This window comes from Schistocerca americana, chromosome 1, assembly GCF_021461395.2.
Source record: "Schistocerca americana isolate TAMUIC-IGC-003095 chromosome 1, iqSchAmer2.1, whole genome shotgun sequence".
Taxonomy (NCBI): domain Eukaryota; kingdom Metazoa; phylum Arthropoda; class Insecta; order Orthoptera; family Acrididae; genus Schistocerca; species Schistocerca americana.
In genome coordinates, this window is record NC_060119.1 from 688,549,432 (window position 1) to 688,576,462 (window position 27,031).

Sequence of the window (27,031 nt, forward strand, 5' to 3'; positions counted from 1 at the left end):
AGAGAGAGGAACATTAGGGCTTAAACTCTCGTAGAAAGCGTTAGCATTAGAGACAGAACGCAGACTCCATGGGATAAGGAAGCGACATTACACTGTTTGAGGAGCCATCTCTGCATTCATTGTAGCACAACAAGGTGAACTACGAATAACCGAAATCAGTCTGGGATATTAACCTTGTTACTTCCTCTGGAATATGGGTTCAAAAATGGTTCAAATGGCTCTGAGCACTATGGGACTCAACTGCTGAGGTCATTAGTCCCCTAGAACTTAGAACTAGTTAAACCTAACTAACCTAAGGACATCACAAACATCCATGCCCGAGGTAGGATTCGAACCTGCGACCGTAGCGGTCTTGCGGTTCCAGACTGCAGCGCCTTTAACCGCACGGCCACTTCGGCCGGCGGATATGGGTTCATAAGTTATTTTCTTAGTTCAATGATCCAGTGATGTTTACGGTATCTCGTCATAATGTGCAATTTTTCGAGCTAGTGTACAAAAACACTAAATTTTAACAAAAGAAACAAACAAACAAAAGAGAACAAAAAATGGCTGCATGGTGGACATATACAGGTACAGTTTTAATCTACAACGAAAGAACTGTCTACTTGCCTGTCTTTGAGGCGAGAACCAGACGATCATAGACAATAAATATTATCTATTTAAAACGACCACACTGAATTAGAAGAATGTAGATACCACGCACAATGGATTTCTGTTTGTATCTGAAGCTTTTCTCATTTGTTGTTAGCAATTTTACGCCACTAGGTAGGTTGTCCAGTGTATTTTGTGGCTGCCATCCAGTTTTATAGCCACTCACCTCCTCGTTGACTTCATCTTATACTTCTTAACTGCTGTGCATGTCACGCTCCGAGAACACCAGGAAGTTTAATTATTTTATTTTATAAGTTTTACTGTCATTTAATAATTGTTAATTGCCAGCCATTCGCACTAAGAAATACTTAATTTAGTTTGAGTCATGCCCGATTCAACAATCAGAAAATTTGTTGATCCAGTGGCTTTATAAAAGTATTTGTCTTTCTTTGTGGAATGACACTCTTCTGTGTTTCTTTTTTTAAATTTATTACAGTTCTACTGAAACTACTGTCTGTGAACTCAAACTACTGTCCCTTTACTTATTTTTATCATTTCAGCACTGACCTACAGAATTTTCCCTGACAAAGGCAACTCAAACTTGACCTATTCATTTATTCCCACAATATACAAACCCAAAGCAATCTGACTGTTATCCAGTGACAACATGGCTTCCAGTAAATTACACAAAAGAATGGCCCTGAATTGCAAGTAATCCTAACAATAACCCATACTTTTTCAGAAGTCACTTACCTCTTCATAACACGAACTGCAGCAATTACAGAAATCAGCAACTACAGCCAGCTAAATAGAAAGATTCTAACTCTACCATAATTGTGTACATTACCACTTTCTGCTACTGTAACGTGAGGGTACGGCAGAAAGCGGCAACAAATAGACATCAGACAAAAGTCTGCAAAAACCAACAGTAAGAAAATCGAGGTACGTCAACATTCGGGAAAAGGTGGTGAGTCATTGTTGCTATAAGCAGTGAAACAATATTCCTGTCGAAATTTCGGTGAGTGGTATTGTAAAACAAAGGAAAGAGAAGATACGAAAAAAAAAAGGATCTCTGTCACAGTACCCATTCTTGTTGCCTGCTGCAGCTCGTCAGTCAAATTCTGCGGTACAATGCAAATCAAGAACAGATTTTCCGTTTGCCGAAATCATTGTGAATGGTGGCACAAACACTGTCTCTGCTAGTCCTATAATCCCTCGATACCAATCTCCGAAACAATCATTTGTTGTTGTTGTTTTTTTGGTTTGTGGGGCGCTCAACTGCGCGGTTATCAGCGCCCGCATAATTTCCCAACCATTGCTCAGCCCAATTCCGCCACTTTCCTGGATGATGATGAAATGATGAGGACAACACAAACACCCAGTCATCTCGAGGCAGGTGAAAATCCCTGTCCTCGCCGGGAATCGAACCCGGGACCCCGTGCTCGGGAAGCAAGAACGCAACCGCGAGACCACGAGCTGCAGACTGTTGTTTTTGTTGTGGTCTTCAGTCCTGAGACTGGTTTGATGCAGCTCTCCATGCTACTCTATCCTGTGCAAGCTTCTTCATCTCCCAGTTCTTACTGCAAACCTACAGCCTTCTGTATTTGTTTAGTGTATTCATCTCTTGGTCTCCCTCTACGATTTTTACCCTCCACCCTGCCCTCCAATACTGAATTGGTGATCCCATGATGCCTCAGAACATGTCCTACCAACCGATCCCTTCTTCTAGTCAAGTAGTGCCACAAACTTCTCTTCTCCCCAATCCTATTCAATACCTCCTCATTAGTTATATGATCTACCCATCTAATCTTCAGCATTCTTCTGTAGCACCACATTTCGAAAGCTTCTTTTCTCTTCTTGTCCAAACTAGTTATCGTCCACGTTTCACTTCCATACATGGCTACACTCCATACAAATACTTTCAGAAACGACTTCCTGCCACTTAAATCTATACTCGATATTAACAAATTTCCCTTCTTCAGAAACGCTTTCCTTGCCATTGCCAGTCTACATTTTATGGAGTAGACGACCAAAATCGTGTCCTAGCTTCATTTACTGAAAGCACGAACTGATGTTTGTATGAGCATTCTTGGACTGTGTGGAGCAAATGAAATTTCTGCATGCTTACAGGAATGCTAGATCTTGTGCACATGTCAAGTTTGCTGTGAGGAGCATTTAGATACCGACCTGTTCGACAAACCTTTTAGTGAAGATGAAATGATAGCAACTGCTACGGAGAACTGCAGTGAGCAACGCGTCCAGGGCAGCGCAGGGGGTGGGAAGGGAAGGGAAGGGCAGAGGTCGCGCTCGCTCACACGGTCCCACGTGAGCGGCGGCTGCGCAGCGCGGCGTGGTGCACGCGAGGTTCGCAGAAGCGGCGCGGAGGTGCGCGTGACGGCGCCGCAACACCCGATACACGGCGGCCCGGCAGCCGGGCACACACGCCTCGCGGGGCTGCGGCTGGCTCCCGTTTCAAGGGCCGAGCCGCCCTACACCGCGGCGAGGTGTTCCGGTGTCAGCCGGCGCGGCACGCAAAGCACGGCAGACTCGCCGTTGACGCCGACGGCCATAGTCTTCTTACCGACGCCACTCACCCAGCCAAGATTTCGCCGGCGCTGTAGACTCCGTGATATTTAAAATAATTTTGACATATCGTTCATTTTTCAGTTCCTATTGCACGACTTTTTTAATACATGACTAGTTTCGAACTTCCTGGATCATCTTCAGATCTATGTAGCTGCGTCAGCAAACTGTCGAGGCCGATCGCTGTGGCCGAACGGTTCTAGGCGCTTCAGTCCGGAACCGCGCTGCTGCTACGGTCGCAGGTTCGAATCCTGCCTCGCGCATGGATGTGTGTGATGTCCTTAGGTTAGTTAGGTTTAAGTAGTTCTAAAGTCTAGGAGACTGATGACCTCAGATGTTAAGTCCCCTAGTGCTTACAGCCATTTTAACCATTTTTTACACTGTCGAGCCGGCCGGAGTGGCCGAGCGGTTCTAGGAGCTACAGTCTGGAGCCGCGCGACCGCTACGGTCGCAGGTTCGAATCCTGCCTCGGGCATGGATGTGTGTGATGTCCTTAGGTTAGTTAGGTTTAAGTAGTTCTTAGTTCTAGGGGACTGATGACCTCAGAATTTAAGTCCCATAGTGCTCAGAGCCATTTGAACCATTTTGACTCTGTCGAGTCTCGTGTCTGCATCAGAATCACATATCTGAATGCTTGGGAGATAAACACTAGTCACGTATTAAAAAAAATGCCACTGGGACTGAAAAATAAATAATATATTACGTAAAACTGTCTTAAACATCAACACAGTTACTGTTCTCTCGCTACGCATATGTTTGCTGCAGTGACATTTTTCTCACGATTCCACCAACCTTACCTGGCAAATGAACCCTATCAGACTCAAATATCTGTGATGTGACAAGGTCCTGGTTTCTTGGTGTCCTCCTAGTACTGTACCTGGCACAAACTTCATTTTAGCATACCTGCCGCAACCGCCGTCTTACACCTACACCTGTCTCCGGTGTGTGGTGGAGGCTTCTTTGCGCACCACTGTCACTGTTCTCTTTTCCTGTTCCAGTTCCGGACGGTGCTCAAAGAAAGACGGTTGATAAGTTTCCGAAAGAGCTCAAATCCGATTTTGCTGCCAATGCCTTTTCGTGAGAGCGGTAGTCACAGAGTTGCAATTATCACGACGAGAAAATAGGTTCCGTAATTAAGTTTTCGTTTGTTTGTGGGTACGTCCTTGCAGCCCTGGTACAAACTGAAATTCATCTACATCTACATTCCGCTAGCCACCAAGAAATGTGTGGAGGGCACCATTCGCGCCAAAGTCATATTCCCCCTTCTGTTCCACTCGCGGATCGCGCGCGGGAAAACGACTGTGTGTACGCCTCAGTACGAGCTCTAATTTCCCTTATCTTTGAATGGTGATCACTGCGCGATTTGAAAGTTGGTGGTAACAATATATGCTCTACATCCTCGGCGAAGATCGGATTTTGGAATTTATTGACCACCCCCTTCCGTTTAGCGCGTCGTCTATCTCCAAGTGTGTCCCACTTCAAACTTTCTGTGAGATTTGTAACGCTCTCGTGATGGCTAAATGTACCAGTCACAAATCTTGTCGCCCTTCTTTGTACCTTCTCAATCTCTTGTATCAGACTCAACTGTTAAGGGTCCCATACAGACGAACAATATTCTAAGAGTGGACGAACTAACCTATTGTAAGTAATTTCCTTTGTTGAAGGACTCCATCGCTTCAGGATTCTACCAATAAACTGCAGTCTAGAGTTCGCCACAGTACCGCAACGCGCAGCTAGTGGGGCTAAAACGAAACGGTGCAGCTCATTGACAAAATGGAGTATCGTGAGCTAATTCGTTTTTGGCAGCAGCGAAAATGTTGCAGCTGCCAGATCAAGCCGGACCGCTAAGGAAGTCATCTGGCTTGGTCTGACACAGTTGAAATACATTCACTGCGCCCTAAAATGTATTATCTCACTGTACTCCATGTTTTCAATGAGATGCGCCATTTTGTTCTGGGCTCACTAGCGGCGCGTCGCAGTGCTGTGGCGATGAAATGTCAGTTTATACCAGGACTGCAAACACGTACCCACAAACAAACAAAAAATTAATTACGTACCTTTTTCGCCGCGATAATTACAACGTTATTACTAACTCGTGTAGCGACTCGTGTAGCGACAAGCATCGCATTGCTTGAATATTCTAGGTACGTACTCTCTCTGAATTTTAACAGTGTGTTGCACAACTTCTCTTTTGTAGCGTTTTGCACTGGTGTTCTCTATTTCGTCTATCAGTCCCACCTTCCAAGGGCCGCAGCGAAGACGCAGTACAAAAGCATGGATCGAATCAGAGTTCTCAGCGCTGCCTCCTTCAGTATTCTTCTAATGAGGCTCAGTTTGGGTTTCCGACGGTTACTTTTCTCTGGTCGTCCTATATCAAATCCGTGCGTACACATGTCTTTCGATTTCCCACCACTTCACTAACCCCTATTGCACCTGCCACCTGTTAATTAACCAACTATGGGAGAACCGTAGCTCATGTCCAACTGGATTTTTAGTAGTTTTCGAGATATATATATATATATATATATATATATATATATATATATATATATATATATATATATATATATATATATATATTTCGTCATTTACATCTCCCCTCGCAGTAGAAATTTAAAATACTTTCTTTCCCTTACCACATAATATTGAGAACGGACAGCCAATTTCCGAAACTTCATTCTCATTTACGGCCTGTGTTTGATATCGGTAGCCGGCCGTCGTGGTCGAGAGGTTCTAGGCGCTTCAGTCCGGAACCATGCAGCTGCTACGGTGGCAAGTTCGAATCCTGGCTTAGGCACGGATGTGTGTGATGACCTTAGATTAGTTAGGTTTAAGTAATTGTCGATGGGACTGATGACCTCAGTTGTTAAGTCGCACAGTGCTTAGAGCCATTTTAATCATTTTGATATCGGTAGCTTTCTCTGGTCATGTTGTGTAATCATGTTTCCAGTATTTGATATCTGTAGAGTTCATTGCTTGTGTTTGAGTGATCTTGTTTCCTTCATTCCCCTTTCAAACTTTAGCCATTGCGTGTATGAAGTACACTTCGCCTCCTCTTAGATATGAAAACTAAACGTTTGTGACAGTAAGCTAGAACCGTTACTTAACATTTTGCTATCGAAGTATTGTCACCCAGATAGGTCTACATTATTGGTCACGGTGCACTGCAAGGCGTATAGCTCCAATAATCTTATAAGTCGCTTTCTTTATTGTGCGTTTCGATTTGTGGAAACTAAAAAACAATGGCTGTATAACTTCATTAGCACTGCTCATTAAGTATACGATGGGTAGAATAAGTTATTTTATTTGAAAATTTGTGGTAAGTTCTTACGGGACCAAACTGCTGATGTCATCGGTCCCTTGGCTTACACACTACTTAATCTAACCTAAACTAACTCACGCTAAGGACAACACACACACACACACACACACACAGCCGCGCGGGATTATCCGAGCGGTTCAAAATGGTTCAAATTGCTCTGAGCACTATGGGACTTAACTTCCGAGGTCATCAGTCCCCTAGAACTTAGAACTACTTAAACCTAACTAACCTAAGGACATCACACACATCCATGTCTGAGACAGGATTCGAACCTGAGACCGTAGCGGTCGCACGGTTCCAGACTGAGGTGCCTAGAACCTCTCGGCCACTCCGGCCGGCTAGCCTAGCGGTCCAAGGCGTTGCAGTCATGGACTGTGCGGCTGATCCTGAAGGAGGTTCGAGTCCTCCCTTGGGCATGGGTGTGTGTGTTCGTCCTTAGGATAATTTAGGTTAAGTAGTGTGTAAGCTTAGGGACTGATGACCTTAGCAGTTAAGTCCCATATGATTTCACACACACACACACACACACACACACACACACACACACACACACACACGTGCCCCAGGTAGGACTCGAACCTCCGACGGGCAGAGCCGCGCAAACCGTGGAAGGCGCCTTGAACCGCGCGCTTGCTGATTAGCTCAAATTTTCACAGTTAATGAACGAGACAAGTGCATCGAGGACAGTTTACACAACAAATCAATCGCTAAAGACTGTGTTAACATCAGTGCTGTATTTGGTGTTGTAGGGCAGTTATATTTCAGTGGGTTAGGTTCTGAAACCGCTCGGCGCCTGGTTCTTGACGTTACTTTTTTCTCTACTATGAAAAGTAATTCTTACGTCACCAAGTGCTGTTTGTTCGTGCAAAATGTCAGGCTGCATTGCGTTTCGGATCGTCGGCAGTTAACTTCGGCTCGAGGGAAACAAACAACCTTTCGACGACTAGGAACTGCTGCGGGGTGGTCTAAGTGAGAGAGAGGTAGAGCTTGTGGTGGTGCCTGCAGGTGCTCGTCGCCGGGCGACGCGGACAGCTGCCAGCTGCTGAGCCGCAAGAAGCGGCGCGGCATCATCGAGAAGCGGCGGCGCGACCGCATCAACACGTCGCTGAGCGAGCTGCGCCGTCTCGTGCCCGCCGCCTTCGAGAAGCAGGGCTCCGCCAAGCTGGAGAAGGCCGAGATCCTGCAGCTCACCGTCGACCACCTCAAGAGTCTGCACGCCAAAGGTCAGTCACAGTCACGGCCGCCACGCCGACAAGTAGCAGCGAAGCTACTGGCGAGGTTTCTCGGGCGAACGGCCGAACCGTTGTGGCACTCTGGCAACGTTCCAATTATCGAGATCTCTCATATCTAACTACTCTTTCTGCCCGCCACCATGGCCCAGCTGTTCATCCGAGAACTCTCACATAAGCCCATGTGAACGACAGTCATTAGAATGGCTCTGAGCACTATGGGACTTACCATCTGAGGTCATCAGTCCCCTAGAACTTTGAACTAATTAAACCTAACCAACCTAAGGATATCACACACATCCATGCCGAGGCACGATTCGAAGCTGCGACCATAGCGGTCGCGCAGTTCCAGACTGAAGCGCCTAGAACCGCTCAGCCACACCGGCCGATCGACAGTCATTAGAAAATTTATTGCCTGCAATGAGATGCGCAATAAATCATCAGATTTCGATATTATGAACGAATAAATGATTGCCGTTTAAGCTACTTTTTTCAGTGACAGGTGATGCTTTAGTTGAGGTAGTACTATGTCTAGCTTTGTACAGTTCACAACGCCGGCCGTTGTGGCCGAGCTGTTCTAGGCGCTTCAGTCTGGGACCTCGCGACCGCTACGGTAGAAGGTTCGAATCCTGCCTCGGGCATGGGTGTGTGTGATGTCCTTAGGTTAGTTAGGTTTAAGTAGTTCTAAGTTCTAGGTGACTAATGATCTTAGATGTTCAGTCTCGTAGTGTTCAGAGCCATTTTTTTAGCTCATAACGATGTACATTCGTACGAAAACTGTATCTCACTAATAATCTTGACCATTTTGAGCTTCACAACTGATTGATACTACTATTAATTGTTAATAAAAACCAGGACAGCTATACTGGTGCACATTTATAGTGTCACATCGAACAGAACTGGTCGAGACACAATAAGTGTGTATCAGCACACCTGCGTTGGTTGTCAGTAATCATTAATATTAGTTTAATAATCAGTATTCAGTCAATTCTGTTTGAACCATTCACCAAATTCATCATTAACAAATTAAGTCTCAGTTAATGTTGAATGCATTTCGTTATTAAGTTTAATACCAAATACCCATTTTGAACCTCGGGTCGACGTTAGACGACAACGTTAGACGACTGTACTATTACGTCATTATGCTAAGATTACCAGCATCAAATTTTCGCCTTGCGGCAGAATGTGCGCTGGTATGAAACATCCTGGCGGATTAAAATTGTGTGCTGGACCGACACTCTTATCCGGGACCTTCGGAAGGTAGTAGACGAGGTACTGGCGGGTCGTGAGTCGTACTTGGCTAACTCAGCCAGTAGGGCACTTGCCCGCGAAAGATCAAGGTCCCGAGTTCAAGTCTCAGTCCGCCATACAGTTTAAACCTGTCAGGAAGTTTAAATGCAAAGGTTAGGTGACATTCTGCACGTTCTTTCCAAGATTACGCTCCTAGTATTCGCAATACATTCGCAGCCTAATGGCTGGAGCAGGAAAAGTTTGCAGCATCTTTTGGTCATGGATGTGAGTCTTTCCTTAGTCATAGTCTACGACAGGGTCGGGTTCTGGGACAAGAAAGCATTCTTCACCTAGAGCTGATGGGTCGGTCTTACCTGCCAAATGAATTGTGGCCGAAACGTAAGTGGCTGCCTTACGGGAAGGGTAATTTCTCCACGACAGCCATTGTTTCCAACATCCGTTGCAGAAAAAGTTCTGAAAGGCCGACCAGGAGCAGCACTTTACAATACGTTTATTAAAGGGAGCAGAAAATGGCCAGTGAGAATGCCCACATTCTGCTCCTGACTGCCTGGCTGAAAGGCCCGAATAAGAGGAGATCATTTTGCTGCAGCGTATATGCAGTGTAGCGCTACTTCGATGAGTGGATATAAGCGCCAACACGTAGGCAAGGGGCGTATCTTTCCTGCCTGTAGTAAATGCGGAAACATGAACTATGGTGACGTTATTAACAAATGTGTCCACAGGACCAAGGTGCTGCTGCCGGCCGCTGGTGGCCGAGCGGTTCTAGGCGCTTCAGTCCGGAACCGCGCGACCGCTACGGTAGAAGGTTCGAATCCTGCCTCGGGCATGGGTGTGTGTGATGTCCTTAGGTTAGTTAGGTTTAAGTAGTTCTAAGTTCTAGGGGACTGATGACCTCAGATGTTAAGTCCCATAGTGCTCAGAGCCATTTTGAACCAAGGTGCTGCTATCCTTCTCGGCTGCCGAAGGACCAACACCGGTAAACGTGACATCGGAGAGTGAAGAATATGTATGGAACATCATGTCTGTCGAAAACCACCGTTCTGCGACAAGGAATGGTGCTTGCTGCCTAATGATAACGCACGTCCCATATCGAAAATGTCGTAAATCAGAAGTTACGCCAACTCACATAGGAGACACTGGAACACCCGCCCTACAGTCCTGATCTCAAAAAGGCTTGAAGGGTCAGCGATTCCTGTCAGACGGCGTTGTGCAGCAGGCAGTTAAGGACTTCTTCACGCAGCACGACAAGGAGTTTTACCAACGGGTATCTTCAACCTGCTGCGACGGTGGGTTTATTGCCTCAGTGCCCACGACGATTCTGCCTGATTGGCACACCGATCCTGGATTTTACGGCCTTTGAACGGAAACTTCTTGATCGCCTCTTATAAATAATTTTTTGGATCAGTCAATAAAATTCTTCTGGGTTTGAGGCCGGATTTTCATCTGTAAATTTTTGACGTTTCGGCGACAGTTGCAAGAAGCCTTCGTCAGGGTGTATTGTTAACTGCTTGTTCGTGGGTCAGTTTGGAGCTCTCTCTCTTTGGGGGGTGCAGATGTCCTGTACCCTCAGAGGAGGAGGCGTCGTTTATAGTATATCTTAAAAGTCGGGAGGAGCTGATCTTTCGCCATCAGTCGAATTATTTCTTTCAGTACGGAAAATTATGAGAGTTCATAAATGAGTTCCCATGGGCGGGTCTGGATTTCGGGATGAACTTTCCGGTGTTCTAAACGAGTGTTTTCTTTTTAGAGACCGTTCAAGTGCTCGCTAGCCAAAGCACAGATGCTGACATCACGGAGCAAGTAGCTAGCTGGAAGTATTGTTTTAGTGAGTGACACGAGCTTGGCAAGGTTTAATAGACGCCAACAAATTATTCGAGGGTCACCCCAAAAGAATTGCACACTGCTTCTTTAAAATCCGTCTTTCATTCTACATGTTTGAAAGTTTTACAGTGTGTAGATACATCTTTTAGGAATAATATTTTCATTTCTCCACATAATTTCCATCCCTCTCAACTGCGTTACGTCATCTTGGAACCAGCGCCTGCATACTCGCACGGTAAAATTTTGGACCAACCTGTTGGAGCCACTGTTTGACAGCGTACACAAGGGAGTCATCATCTTCAAATCTTGCTCCACGAAGAGAGTCTTTCAGTTTCCCAAAGAGATGATAGTCACATGCAGCCAGGTCAGGACCGTAAGGCGGGTATTTGAGTGTTGTCCATCCGAGTTTTGTGATCGCTTCCATGGTTTTTGGCTGACATGTGGCCGTGCATTGTCGTGAAACATCAAAACATCCTGCTTTCACCGATGTGGTCGAAAACGACTCAGTCGAGCCTGAAGTTTCTTCAGTGTCGTCACATATGCATCAGAATTTATGGTGGTTCCACTTGGCATGATGTCCACAAGCAAGAGTCCTTCGGAATCGAAAAACACCGTAGCCATAACTACACACTGTAAAACTTTCACACATGCAGAATGAAAACTGTATTTTTACAAAAAATAGTGTGGATTTCTTATGGAGTGACCCTCGTATTTGTTTCCGTGGAAATTTGAGAGTGATGTTTTTGTGTGACTCAGGGAACTGTGTTCATGTTTTGTCGTTGTGGCAGTTATCGGCAAGAGTTGCCAGTAGCCAGTGTATTGGGCTACTAGCAATGGACATATTGCAGCCCAGTGGTAAGGCCTCGTAATTTTTCCTGAAATTAGTTAGATAGCTACAGGGCTTTTGCACATTCACTTTGGAGATATGAGAAATGTAACACAGTCTCGCGGATCAAAACGAGGCTGGCTAGCGTTATTTGGACTCGTGGTCTAGTGGTGGTGGTTAGTGTTTAACGTCCCGTCGACAACGAGGTCATTAGAGACGGAGCGCAAGCTCGGGTTAGGAAAGGATTGGGAAGAAAATCGGCCGTGCCCTTTCAGAAGAACCATCCCGGCATTTGCCTGAAACGATTTAGGGAAATCACGGAAAACCTAAATCAGGATGGCTGGAGACGGGATTGAACCGTTGTCCTCCCGAATGCGAGTCCAGTGTGCTAACCACTGCGCCACCTCGCTCGGTCGTGGTCTAGTAGAGTAGGGAGTTAAACCAGGTTCGGCATTGAACGTTTCCGATTAAATCCATCGAGCAGCGCGTCGCGTAGGCTACATTGTGTCCCTCGCCGCACATCGCTCACAGCGCATGGTCACAGGCCGCGATGGCGAGTGCGGTTTCGAACGACGCTTTGGGAGCTCCGAGGCGCCGACGAGAGGAATGTGTCTGCTAGTTTGAAGTTTGTAAACATTTACGTGCTGGCTTCTATTTCCGTCCATTGCATCACCCTTTAAAACTGAGCCGCAGTTATTGTGCTGCAGACTAGTTTCTTAGGTTGTCCTTGACAGCCGGCTGCTGTGGCCGAGCGGTTCTAGACGCTTCAGTCCGGAACCACGCTGCTGCTACGGCCGCAGGTTCGAATCCTGCCTCGGGCATGGATGTGTGTGATGTCCTTAGGTTAGTTAGGTTTAAGTAGTTACGCCGGCCGAAGTGGCCGTGCGGTTAAAAGCGCTGCAGTCTGGCACCGCAAGACCGCTACGGTCGCAGGTTCGAATCCTGCCTCGGGTATGGATGTTTGTGATGTCCTTAGGTTAGTTAGGTTTAACTAGTTCTAAGTTCTAGGGGACTAATGACCTCAGCAGTTGAGTCCCATAGTGCTCAGAGCCATTTGAGCCATTTTAAGTAGTTACATTTCTCACATCTCCAAAGTGAATGAGCAAAGGTCTAGGGGACTGGTGACCTCAGATGTTACGTCCCATAGTGCTCAGAGCCATTTGACCATTTGTCCTTGACGAAGTATTCTTTCATATAGACACTTAGTAACAACACTTAACGAAAACGTATGTCTCGATAGTTTTAGGGGGGATACAGGTCCAGTGCTGTGTTCATGTACTGCATTATCACACCGCAGAGAATCTTTCATCGTAAAGCTAGCACCTGAAGACTACAGTTAATTTTGTTGTTTTTCTGTTACTTTTCGATTATCTGATGTTAACCGCAGAATTAAGATAATAAGGCGTTTCCACACTTCGTAGAGTAACGTACATCCCGCGACTGGTTGTTATCGCCGTTCCGAACCAAGCAGGACAAAGGCCGCCTCCGCCGCAGACGTGATACGGTAGAGAGGCGGTGAGGCAGCTGCCCGCTAATTGCTGCCCTACTTGCCGTGTGTGCACAGAGCGCGTGTGGCCGCGTACTGACGGCGTCCCGGCCACGTGGCTTCTCAATTAATGTCCACTCGTAGCACGGCCGGCGGCCGCGGCCACCTCAGTTTACCAACGGAACACCGGAGAAGGCAGCTGGCGACTGCCTGCGGCAAATCACGCCGCGAGGGCGTGAATCATCTCTCGCGACTGCCTGTGAGAAGTTTATTGCGGTGACTTCAGATTCATTGCGCGGGAGACATCGTAGCATGTGTATGTAACGAATATTGCTACACTGCGTGCAAAAGATGGACTTATTTCTAAATTATTTTTAATTTTTATATTTACCCACATTTCATATTCACAAGTAGTGAGAAAATCTATATAAAATCTTTAACATTTAGAACTTCATCTGATAAGAGTGTTTCGTCTACCTTAACTTACTCACTATCTCGTCCATAAATTCTTGTCGTAATGGTATGCCACTTAGAAAACGAATATTTAGACTTGTAAATGTCAAGGACACGACAGTTCGCTTATGAACAAATTGCAGCCCAGCACTCCAAACTGAAAATTTAAATCAGTTTGTCTGTAGCAATATTTATTGTTGCGAAACATTTTTTCGAATTAGAAAAACATCCCCCCGTAGTTACTGCTGATGGTACTAGCGGGGAAACCAAACACCAAACGCCCCATTGGACGACCAACGCACCGCTGGATGGACGACCTGGCGAAGGACCTAGCAGCCCTGGGGATTGAAGACACCTGGAGGAACCAGACCCAAAACAGGAAGGAATGGAGGCAGTTTGTGGAAGTAGCGTGTGGTCTGCAGGGCCTGTGATCGCTGAATATCTATCTATCACCCGTAGTTATTTACATCTCTAAATGGTATGGATATTTAGGGCCTGCCATTTCATTGTACATACGCCATACTGAACGAAAGTGTCATTTTTTTCCCTGTTTCACGTTATTATCTGTGTCATTCGGCGACCGTAACATTTCACTAACTCGTCCAATGGCTTTACTTTTATTTCGTCTGTCGGAATGGCAGGTCCCAATTCAAAGGACTACACACCGGTTTTTTTTTTCATTTTCTCACCTCGCTCTTTTGAGAACAAAGAAGGCTATCACTGATGAATTATTCTCGCGGTATTAATCGAGTGAACTGGCGATGTGTAAAGTAGCAAGTAAGAAACTTACCGAGACGTCGCTACACATCAGCCAGTTTACCTCGCTGTTCACAGTTTCTTCAAAGAAAAAGGGTCCAATAAGTCCGTGACTGGAAATTGCTGCCCACGCTGTAATCTTCGGAGTATAATGTTGTCGTTCATGAAGCACTTGTGGGTTTTCAGTGGCCCAAAAGCGTACATTTTGTTTGTTAACCACACCGCCTAAATGAAAATGTGCCTCGTCTGATAACCAAACGTTGTTGAAAGTTTCTTCCCTATTTTCCGCCCACTGAGCAAACAGTAGTCTCTGCTGCTTGTGTTCTTCAGTGAGCTTCTGTGCACAGGTCATCTTGTACGGGTACATATGGAGGTCACTTTTAAGAATGCGTTGAACGGAGCGTCTGCATATTCCCAGTTGCACTGCTGCCTTTCCACACGATTTCCCGGGACTTCTCTGTACAGCATCTCGTACCGCTTCAATATTCTCCAGCGAACAAACAGGCTTAGGCCGAGGTCGCTTCGCTTCCAATACTGTTCCTTCCTGTACAAATTTATCGTACAACCTGTGTATGGTCTTCTTGCAAGGGACGCATCGTGTGTTAAATTGTTGTCGAAAACGCCTCTGAGTCACAACAAGGCTTTTCGTTTCATGAAAAAGTAACACAATTGCCGATCGTTGCTGTGTCGTCAGTCTTCCATTGTCAGTCATTGCTGCTTACTAGTCTCCTAGCGGCAGTATCGTGAATTACACGTCATTTCGTAACTCATTTGTTTTTCCAAGCTCTGCTGGTACTGCTGTAGAGATCCCAGCGGGATTTCTAATGTGCGTCGTAAATTGTGAAAGAAACAATTGGTAACACAATTCGTGCGCCACCCTGTAACGTACGCTAAGGACGACACACATGCCCGAAGGAGGACTCGACACACTGACGCGGGGAGCCGCTCGAACCGTGGCAAGACGCCCTAGATCGCGCGGCTACCCCGCACGGCAACGTATGAGAGGTGTACTGTGAAACGCATTCTATTCAAGGTGAGGATCCTACATTTCACTTTCAAGAATGTGGAACACATGGTGAAGAGCCCGCATACCAGCGCAGTTTGTGCAGGATCGCAGTGTTTGGCGGGAACTCTCCAACTACATGTTGGACTTGACAACACCCCTACCAACAGACAGGGTGAGGAAGGTCTGTCGCAGCTGCCCTCAGAATTCCACGAAGAACCGCCTTCTCTGGTGTAGCTGCTGCCTGGGCCCACGGTGTGGCGGGCTGTTCCCACGCGGCTATGGCTGGCCTGCAAGGTGTCGGGTGGCGGCGGCGGCAGCGGAGGCGCGCCAAGCACAGGTGCCTGCCTGCCTGCTTGCCGCCTCTGCGACGGCCACATGGCACTTCCGGCAACAGCTTCCGGCCTCCGCACCTGTTCCCTTCCGCAGTGCCTTATTGGCTCCCCGGCCCACGCGCTTTTGTCACACGGCCGCTTCCGCGCTCATCTCGCCGTTAATTACCGCCATTCGAAGTCTTCTGCTCAAGGCTCTGTCTTCAGCTAAGTTGAGAAGTAACCTACTATTTCAGTTTAAAGCCATGCTGACTGGTTCACTCCAATAATGTCTTCCCAATACTTGTCATAGGAGTCTAACTCACTAGGGGCACCTTCGACCGAGACACCCAATCATATTTCTCCGAAAATACAATGTTTTTGATGCCCCTAATACCGACGAGCCATTTAACTAACTTCATTCTGAACATCGTTCTTTTTACGAAACGCCAGGCGGGATTAGTCGAGCAGTCTAAGGCGCTGCAGTCATGGACTGTGCGATTGGTACCGGCGGAGGTTCGAGTCCTCCCTCGAGCATGGGTGTGTGTGTTTGTCCTTCGGATAATTTAGGTTAAGTAGTGTGTAAACTTTGGAACTGATGACCTTAGCAATTAAGTCCCGTAAGATTTCACACACATTTGAACATTTTTTTTACGAAGCCAGCGCGTCAATTCCGTTGCAGATCCCGAGAAAAATCGCAACTTTTCCCATAAAAATGATCTAACCTGTTCTTTACTTTCTACGCCCCGCCTTTTTGTGTGTGAATAATAGAAATTGGATTAGCAGGGACGAAGTGCTCGGATTAAAAACGGTATAAGACAGGGATTCAGCCCGTCGCCTCTACTGTTAGATCTATACATCGAAGAAGCATCTTCATCTACATATACATCCATACTCCGCAAGCCACCTGAGGTGTGTGGCGGAAGGTACCTTGAGTACATCTATCGTTTCTCCCTTCTATTCCGCCGGCCGGGGTGGACGAGCGGTTTTAGGCGCTACAGTCTGGAACCACGCGACCGCTACGGTCGCAGGTTCGAATCCTGCCTCGGGCATGGGTGTGTGTGATGTCCTTAGGTTAGTTATGTTTAATTAGTTCTAAGTTCTAGGCGACCGATGACCACAGCAGTTAAGTCCCGTAGGCTGAGAGCCATTTGAACCAACCTTCTATTTCAGTGAGGGAAATAAAAGAAAGGTTCAAGGTGGGATTAAAATTCAGTGCGTAAGGATATCAACGGTAAGATTCACTGACTGACATTGCTATCTCAGTTAAAGTGCAGAAGAATTCCAGGATGTGATAAGTGGTTCAAATGGTTCAAATCGCTCTGAGCACCATGGAACATCTGAGGTCATCAGTCCCCTATAACTTAGAACTACTTAAACCTAACTAACCTAAGGACATCACACACATCCATGCCCGAGGCAGGATTCGAACCTGCGACCGTAGCTGCCGCGTGGTTCCAGACTGTAGCACCTAGAACCGCTCGGCCACCCCGTGTGATGAATGGAATAAGCAGTCTAATGAGTACGGAATGTGGATAGAGAGTAAACCGGAAAAAGACGGAAGTAATGAAAAACAGCAGACATGAGAACAGCGAGAAATTTACCATAAAAGTTGGTAATAACAAAGCTGACGAAGTTAAGGAATTCTGCTACTTTGGAAGCAAAATAACCCACGACGGACGAAGCAAAGAGGATGTAAAAAGTGGTCTAGTACAAGCAAAGAGAACATTCCTGGCCAAAAGCAATCTATTAGTATCAAACGTAGACCTTAATTTAACGGAGAAGTTTCTGAGAATAGTTTTGGAGCACAGCATTCTCTGGTAGTGAATCTTGCACGCTTGGAAAGCCGGAAAAGAAGAGAATCGAATCGTTTGAGATGTAGTGCTACAGAAGAATGTTGAAAATTAGTTAGACTGATAAGATAAGGAATGAGGAGGTTCGCCGGCTGTTGTGGACGAGCGGTACTAGGCGCTTCAGTCCGGAACCGCGCTGCTGCTACGGTCGCAGGTTCGATTCCTGCCTCGGGCATGGATATGTGTGCTGTCCTTAGGTTAGTTAGGTTTAAGCAGTCTAGGGGACTGATGACCTTAGACGTTTAGTCCCATAGTGCTCAGAGCCATTTGAACCTCTTTTGAGGAGGTTCTCCGCAGAATCGGTGAAGAAAGGGACGCATGGAAAACACTGACAACAGGAAGGCACACGATGATAGCACATGCGTTAAGGCATCAGGGAGCATCTTCCATGGTCCTAGAGGGAGCTATAGAGGGCAAGAACTGTAGAAGAAAACAGAGGTTGTAACACATCCAGCAAATAATTGAGGACGTAGATTGAAAATGCTACACCACACTACATTACCGCACGAAATCGCAACACTTTGGTGTAAACGTAAGTTAAGGGAAAGATACCAGGAAACTTCAGAAAGTAACTTACACATTATTATGGCAGACCAAGCAACATTTTAATGTTGCGCTGAATTTCAATGTGACACATATACATGCGACTATTTTTCAACATAGTCACCAAGTCTTTGTAAAGAGTGGTCGGACCGTTCTACGAATACTTGAGTTCCTCGACGATATAAATTCACTCCTTGGCCATGGAGCGACTCGAGAACCGCAGTCTGAACGACTCCATCGTCGGAAAACTGCTTCGAATCGATTCCGCAATAGTCTGGAAGCTGCCCTCTGTGGTCGATGTCCGTGGCCTTCCCTCCCGAAGGTCATCACCCACGTCTGGGCAGCTTTCGCCTGATTGTTGGCATCTTAGCACTACGGATGTACGCGACTTTACATTTGGTCCCTATACCGACAGAATGTGACGATGATTTTGTGTACAATTAAGACGTTTTGCCCATAAGTATCATACTGTCCCGCTCACTTCAACTTTGGAGTACGTTTCATGTTGCCACGCCATTTGTAGTGTACCACATCCTTTTGATCAAATGTTTAAGCGGAGCGAAACTCCCTAGCAATCACATAACGGGTTTTTGTCCGAATTTTCATAGTCAAATGAAAAGTGGGAAATGTACAAATGAGGTACGTATCAAATTGGCCAGCGTGAGGTTTAGATTTGGAAATTAATTGCTTGAAACTAATTAGGATAATAAGAAAAACTAAATTAGTGATTTGAGGGGGAAATTGAAATATTTTACTAGCAGCTGCTGCTAGCTACGTAAGTCAAGTCTCAAGAAGTTCACCTCTTCAAGGTCTAGCTATTTTGTGCATGAAAGTTACGTTGGTGTGATACTTAACCGTTAAAAATTTGAAAATAAAAAAAAACTGGAAAATACTGTTACATGTTTTGTGAAATGATTTGTCCAAAAGTAAGTAACAAAACTGTCTAGAGAAACATTTGACGCGCTTTTGAATAATGTCGAAATCATGTACAATAAATACAGTCCCGACTGAGAATTAAAAGTATAATGTATAACTTGGAATCTCATTTGCTGTAAATGGCTTTTCGAGCACCATTCAAACGCGCGTCAAATGTTTCTGTTATGTGTTTTGCTTCCTGGTTTTTGACCAATTATTTCACAACACATTTGATCGTTTTTTTTTCAAATTTTTACAGTAAAATAATTTTATGCTTCACTATATCTCCTCAGTAATTATTACTTTTGTTACCCTTTTTTGGGTAAATGTCTAAATATACGTTCATAGATTTCTGGAATTGTTAGTCCGCCACTATTTTTTTCCTTTGCATATTTACTGCCTTATTTTCGCCAACTAGTTACCAGACCATCAAGAACAGTGAAATTTGTAAATCAAAACCAACAGAAATAATCATGTGACAAGGCTGCGCTTTCTTACAAAGGCAGTTTTCCCTTCAAAATACGTTCACATCGAATGGTTCCCTTTCATGGCGGTAATGTGGTGCTTTTTCATACTGCTAAACACTCAAATATGGCTTAAGAAGCCGATACTGACTTTGGAACGAGGAAGAAGTCAAAACAAGTACAACTTGCGTGGCAAAATTCGGCGTTCTCTTAGTTGCATAAGCTTTCATCGAAATTACTCAAATGTGCACCCTGTGGCACATTCTCTCGTAATGTTGAGTCCAATGCTTGCACTGAGGCCCACGAGAAAGACAGGTCTTGGCGTATGTCTCACACCACATTACAATGCAGGTCTTTAAAATGCCAGCAGCCGTTTCGAGCGGGGAGCGAGCAAGCATTTCAGACGAGTTTAATGATTCTTCACCGCGTGTTTTTAGTTCATGCAAGTTCTCGATAGCACACGAGAAAATTACGATATTTGGTGGGTACCTTTCTACACCACTGGCTATTAAAATTGCTACACCACGAAGACGACGTGCTACAGACGCGGAAATTTAATCGACAGGTAGAAGATGATGTGTTATGCAGATGATTAGCATTTCAGAGCATTCATACAAGGTAGGCGCCGGTGGCGACACCTACAACGTGCTGACATCAGGGAAGTTTCCAACCGATTTCTCACACACAAACAGCAGTTGACCGGCGTTGCCTGGTGAAACGTTGTTGTGATGCCTCGTGTGAGGAGGAGAAATGTGTACCATCACGTTTCCGACTTTGATAAAGGTCGGATTGTAGCCTATCGCGACTGCGGTTTATCGTATCGCGACATTATTGCTCGCGTTGGCCGAGATTCAAGGACTGTTAGCAGAATGTGGAATCGGTGGGTTCAGGAGGGTAATACGGAACGCCGTGCTGGATCCCAACGGCCTCGCATCACTAGCAGCCGAGATGACAGGCATCTTATACGCATGGCTGTATCGGATCGTGCAGCCACGTCTCGATCCCTGAGTCAACAGATGGGGACGTTTGCAAGACAACAACCATCTGCATGAACAGTTCGACGACTTTTGCAGCAGCATTGACTATCAGCTCGGAGACCATGGCTGCGGTTACTCTTGACGCTTCATCACAGACAGGAGCGCCTGCGATGGTGTACTCAACGACGAACCTGGGTGCACGAATGGCAAAACGTCATATTTTTCGGATGAATCCAGGTTCTGTTTACAGCATCATGATGGTCGCATCCTTGTTTGGCGACATCGCGGTGAACGCACATTGGAAGCGTCTATTCGTCATCTCCATACTGGCGTATCACCCGGCGTGATGGTATGGGATGCCATTGGTTACACGTCTCGGTCACCTCTTGTTCGCACTAACGGCACTCTGAACAGTGGACGTTACATTTCAGATGTGTTACGACCCGTGGCTCTACCCTTCATTCGATCCCTGCGAAAGCCTACATTTCAGGAGGATAATGCACGACCGCATGTTGCAGGTCCTGTACGGGTCTTTCTGGATACAGAAAACGTTCGACTGCTGCCCTGGCCAGCACATTTTCCAGATCTCTCACCAATTGAAAACGTCTGGTCAGTGGTGGCCAAGCAACTGGCTCGTCACAATAAGCCAGTCACTACTCTTGATGAACTGTGGTATCGTGTCGAAGCTGCATGGGCAGCTGTACCTGTACACGTCATCCAAGCTCTGTTTGACTCAATGCCCAGGCGAATCATGGCCGTTATTACGGCAGAGGCGGTTGTTCTGGGTACTGATTTGTCAGGATCTATGCACCCAAATTGCGTGAAAATTTAATCACATGTCAGTTCTAGTACAATATATTTGTCCAATGAATACCCGTGTATCATCTGCATTTCTTCTTAGTGTAGCAGTTTTAACGGCCAGTAGTGCACTTAAGTATTGATTTCCCGTGGGCCCTGCACGGGGTCGACCGAGAGCTCGCGAAGTGTGGAGAACTATCCGAATAGCGTGTCGTCACAAGTTCATTGGAGGGCCCGTGAACGTCATTGGCCCCGTCCTGTGCCAGGTGACGGTACTGTCGTCCTTTACACGGCAGCTCACTCGCTTTCCCGTGGCAGCGAGCAGGCGGTGGGCTGGCGCGTGTCTGCCGCCGGCGGCGGCAAAGTTCCGGCGTGAGAGCGGCTCCCGGCCCCGGCGCGCTCTCACAGCAATGAGCGCCGCTCCCACGGACGCCAATTACTGCCCCCCCCCCCCTACCCGCCTTACGACCCCTCTCCCGTCTCCCCCCTCCAGCTCTCCCTGCACTCGGCTTCTTTCACCGCACTCTCAGTGCATCCCGCGTACTACCTCTTCATGGTGCCGAGATCCGCACTCTTCAGCCAAACGCCATTTGATGATAAACCGATCAATCCATTTGACAGTATCATTATCATAATCGACACTGGGGATTAAGCCACCTCTGGTTTTTCCGCCCTCGAGTATTTCGCTCTGTCCACCGTTTTTTGGGCTGACTAATTGTCCTTCTTCCTTGTCTTCCAGTTCGTCAGTGACTTCATATTCTTCTTGCCAGAATGAGATTTTCACTCTGCAGCGGAGTGTGCGCTGATATGAAACTTCCTGGCAGATTAAACCTGTGTGCCGCACCGAGACTCGAACTCGGGACTTTTGCATTCGCAGGAGAGCTTCTGCAAAGTTTGGAAGGTAAAAGACGAGATATTGGCAGAAGTAAAGCTATGAGGACGTGGCGTGAGTCGTGCTTGGGTAGCTCAGTTGGTAGAGCACTTGCCCGCGAAAGGCAAAGGTCCCGAGTTCGAGTCTCGGTCCGGCACACAGTTTTAATCTGCCAGGAAGTTTCATATTTTTCTTTCTTTTATTCTTGTTACGTGTTGTTTCTATGTGTTCCTGTACTTTTCCTGTTTCTTTATCCAAGCTATTTATGTTTCACTATTTCCTGATATCTTCGCTTTGATTCATATCAGATAATGTTTAGCCACCTGCTTTTCTCAGAAATCTCTACTCTTTCTATCCTTTCTCTCTGTCAAACATTCACATAACAACGTTGGTACTTGCTTTATTTTATAATGTTTATGCAGTATAGCTCTTCTGTTACATTTAAATGGTGTTTGATTGTGTCACATAGATAATGGAATATCTGTAGGTTTCTAATCACATCAACAGTCACTGTGTCTGTAACATCACACCCGAGAAAAAGAAATTTGGCATGTTGCTCTATTGTTTCGTTATTGAAGACGATTTTGGTACAATCAGATTCGTACTGTCTAAATGCCATCACCTTTGTTTTGATGTGGAGGTATTTCAGTTACATTAATTTACTATTTTCACGAGTAGGTACAGCTCTGGCTGCAGATCATTGCCCGTTATAATTAAAGTCGCTGGGTTTATTGAATAAAAGCAATTTTAATGTAAAAAGCTGTTATTGCCTAGACCCCAGTTTTCATTATACAATTAAAGCTGACCGAGCGAGGTGGCGCAGTGGTTAGACACTGGACTCGCATTCGGGAGGACGGCGGTTCAATCCCGCGTCCGGCCATCCTGATTTAGGTTTTCCGTGATTTCCCTAAATCACTCCAGGCAAAAGTCGGGATGGTTCCTTTCAAAGGGCACGGCCGACTTCCTTCCCCGTCCTTCCCTAAACCGATGAGACCGATGACCTCGCTGTCTGGTCTCCTTCCCCAAAACAACCAACCAACCAACCAAAGAAAGCTTGATGACTAGTTTCGGTTGCTTTCCACAACCATCTTCAGATCTGTAACGATGTAGAGCAAAAAAAAGCCTAAGAAAATTTTATGCAGTGAAGCTGAATATAAAAAAATATGTACAGGTTAATTCCGTCCAGTGAAGTTCATTACAAAAAAAAAAAAAAAAAAAAAAAAATCTACACGGTGACACAAAAGTATCGAAAATTTTTGAATGGAGGTTAATGGATGAGCACAATTGCTTTGCACATATTTAATTATGTCAGTGTATAGCACAGAGCCTGAATGTCAGCAGCATTTTTATTTCTTGAATATCACATCCGATAGATGAGCTCTCCGTCGCACACATTCTTGCAGCCTCATAGGAACGTTATGCATGGCTCGACCCAACATTTCAATAGGAATCTTTGAGATTTTCACTCGTATTTTTGCTTTAAGTTCTTAGATGGTAACGGGTCGTGTGCGTAAACAGCGCTGTCAAGGTATCCCATCAATATCCGTGCCGTATGTGCCGTTACTCCGTCATATTGAAACCAACTGTTTGTAGGAAAATGGGGCCGTTCATGTGCAACAAAACTTCCTATCATGGCAACATACCGAGCAGACGTTACAGCGGTTGCGCACCCGTCATCTTCTTCAAAAAAGTAGGCGCCTCTAACGCCAGTCGATGACATGGCGCATCATAGAGTAATTTGCTGCTGTGCAATGGACGCTGGTGTAGATGACGTGTGTTTTGCCTAAACCAATTTCGAAAATTCTGTCTATTGACAAACCCACTAAGGTGGAACATATAGTCTACGCATTAGCAGATCGTTAGGTTGAAGTTGCTGATCTGCAGCTTGTGCGGATGGAACTGCAAATCCCCTTTCAGTATTCGTTGAACACTCGAACGATGCCAATGTAGAGACTGTGGGTGACGTCGAACAGAGCGCTGTGGGCTCCTTACGAAAGCACTTCGCACAGCCTCGATATTGTCTCCCGTACGAGCGGTCGGAGTCTCCCTGCAGATTGCTTCTTCAGTGCATAGCCAGTTGCTTCAAAATTGTGAACCCAGGTGTTGATTACATGCGCTGAGGGAACACGACCATACCGTCCATTGTTGAAATTCTCGACGCGCGGCGTCCACACTTCCATCCTTGTAGTGTAGTAGGTTTTCACCGCAAAGACAAGCTGTACACCGTTCCCTTTCTCCATGTTTAACTGTTTACTAAATGGCAAGACAGTGGTAGCATCATTCTATATGCCATTCGGCAGCAGTTGCCCCGCAGCGTTGCCACAACACGTTGCAAACTTTCCCATTCTCTTCAGTCACTCTGTATAACAGATGAACATTAAATATAAGAAGAGTAAATTCCAACAGCAAAAGTTACTGCGTAACAAATCACTTAACAGTGTTGTATATATAATATGTTTTTGCTTTAAATAAGATCTATCGTTCAAACCGTAAAAACGAGTTGAGTATGCGTTGGAAAACATAATTAGCAAAAGGCAGGCAGTGAGATGCATTCGTATTATTGGCCACCAAGTATGCAGTTGAAAGCTTCATCGAGAGCGAGCCAGGTTATAAACTGCCGAAATAAGACAGAAACCTAAAAACTGTATGTCTAAATCCAAGTGATTTTAAAACTACAGTATAAAAATAACAATGGAATGAAGTTAAAATTACAAAACAGTTAAGCTGCCTTATGTAATTAGCTGGCAACATGTCATACATAAAACAAAAATCCTACGTAACTGTCAACAATTCAAGGCAATAATCTTAGAAAGCTTGTACCTAAATCCAAGCCAGTTCAGGTTTGACTAAAATCACTTGGTCGTCTGCGTAGAGCAATGCATGTAGAGTAACGTTATTTAAAGCATGTTAGTAATAATGTTAGTGGGGGGAGAAACTAAATTACTCATTTACTGAAGACACAAAGAGTAGGCAGGGAGGAGGAAGGGAAAGGAATTAATAAAAATTGCTTCCTCACCAAAAGAAATTAATTTGTATCACACAAGGGAAAGAGAAATTCCTGAAAGCGTGCACTTGGCACTACAGCATCGCAGTAAATTGAAACGCGTAGAGTAGAAACGGAAAAGAAGGAGACACTAGTGACTATTAAGAAACAGTGCTACAGAGCAATGTTAAAAAATAAGGTGGACGAAAGAAGTACTAAATAAAAACCTGCAAGACATAATACACGAGGAAAGATAGCTTTTCTAAAATGTGATAATGCCGGGATATTTATTTAGACGTCCACGAGTAATTGCCATGACAGTGGAATAACTGGTGGATGAGGTAATTGTAGTGGAATTGATTCAGATATGGAGAGACTTTCACTTCTAGAATGTTACCGGATATAGCCATTTCAAGCAGAAAAAACAGTTATTTCTCGTTCTTAAAGACCCCTCTCCAAATTTATTTGTCAACACAAGAGGTTACTAACGACGTACTATGTTGTTTTCAACATTGATAATCCTTTTAGTGCCCACTGTTGTCTTCCATTATTCATTTATCACTTTGGCTACGCATGTCTAATAGAAGCGTTGTTTCCCAATTCTGCTCCTTTTGTATTAACTACCGTACTATCGTAATGACGATAGGCATCAGCTTCTAAAGTTCATAGAACGTTGCCAGAAAAGGAAATAGAAAAATCAACTAAATATGAACATTAGCTGTAAGCCTTGTAACATACGTCAGCCCGTTAAGAGGTCATACGCATTGGGAAACAGTTGACTTCGTGCTCACTGATTGCGAAATGGAGGTAAAAAGCGAAGCAGTCGCATGTAATCTGTAAGCAAACAGCCTCAAACGCCTTATGTAGAGGCCCTCAAAGGCCAAGCGAGTTAAGCGTTCGGCTGAGTCCTTGAGTTCCAGCGAACGACAGCAGCCTCGGGTGAACGAGCCTACAGCATATACTATGTAAGTGAGCAGTCAGACTTAATCAACTTTGTGTATTAAGAAGGACTAACAAAACTTGCTTGTACGTACCTCTTGGCCGGGGTGGCCATTTGATCTGGTAAAAAAAAAAAAAAAAAGGCTCTGAGCACTATGGGACTTAACTTCTGAGGTCATCAGTTCCCTAGAACTTAGAACTACTTAAACCTAACTAACCTAAGGACATCATACATATCCATGTCCGAGGCGGGATTCGAACCTGCGACCGTAGCGGTCGCGCGGTTCCAGACTGTAGCTCCTAGAACCGCTCGGCCACTCTGGTCGGCTGATCTGGTAACTGATTGGATAATCCAGTAAGCCTCATCTATGTTATTATAAACCAATATCTATGGTCTCCTGGGTGTTCATTGCTAACATGTGAAGAAACAGTAAAAAGGCATGTCTCACTTCACTATCATCAGCGTATCTACTTTCTTTAGCTGAACATCCAAGTCATCCTGCACTGTCTCCAACTAAAGAGATCTCAAAAATCTCAGCTTGGTCCCGTCGTCGCTTCACTCCTCTACACAGCCGCTCGTGTACCAAGAAACGGATGATCAAAAATCCCGCGTCTCCGCCGACCTCAGAGTGAGCTTCTAAAGTAATTGTTGTTCGCGATGAGTACATTATTTATGCAACTCATCAGCCGTGTCGAAAACCGTCACACGTTGGGAAGGCTTTTAAAACTAAGTCCATCATACCGACCGGTCTTCGCTGCTGGAGTCCCCGTTGCTTTGTTTAAGCTGGGGCTAGAGCCAGCAGTTAGGCGGCCAGCGCCACGCGCCGTCCCTGTCACCAGGAAGTGGACGCGCCCACGCCAGGAAACTGCAGCGAGGGAGTGGCGTACGCCAACCTTCAGCTGCGTTGTCACGTTACAGCCCGCTTCCGCAGCAAGCTGAAGCGGTCAAGAAACTGATAATGGATTGCGCTGGATCAGTATCACACTTACTTTGCTAACCAGTTCGAAACGTTCAGGAGCTTACGGAGCATGCTCGTGTACGTAACACAAATTATC

General features: G+C 45.6%; 1 protein-coding gene across 1 annotated transcript in view; it reads left to right on the top strand.

Annotated features, from left to right (window-relative positions):
* The window catches only part of LOC124591583 (hairy/enhancer-of-split related with YRPW motif protein), a 110,089-nt gene that overhangs the window by 64,535 nt on the left and 18,523 nt on the right, over positions 1 to 27,031 (top strand). Inside the window, exon 5 of the mRNA XM_047131748.1 lies at positions 7,502 to 7,719. Coding sequence (XP_046987704.1) covers positions 7,502 to 7,719 — 218 coding nt within the window. The remainder of the gene's footprint in view (positions 1 to 7,501; positions 7,720 to 27,031) is intronic.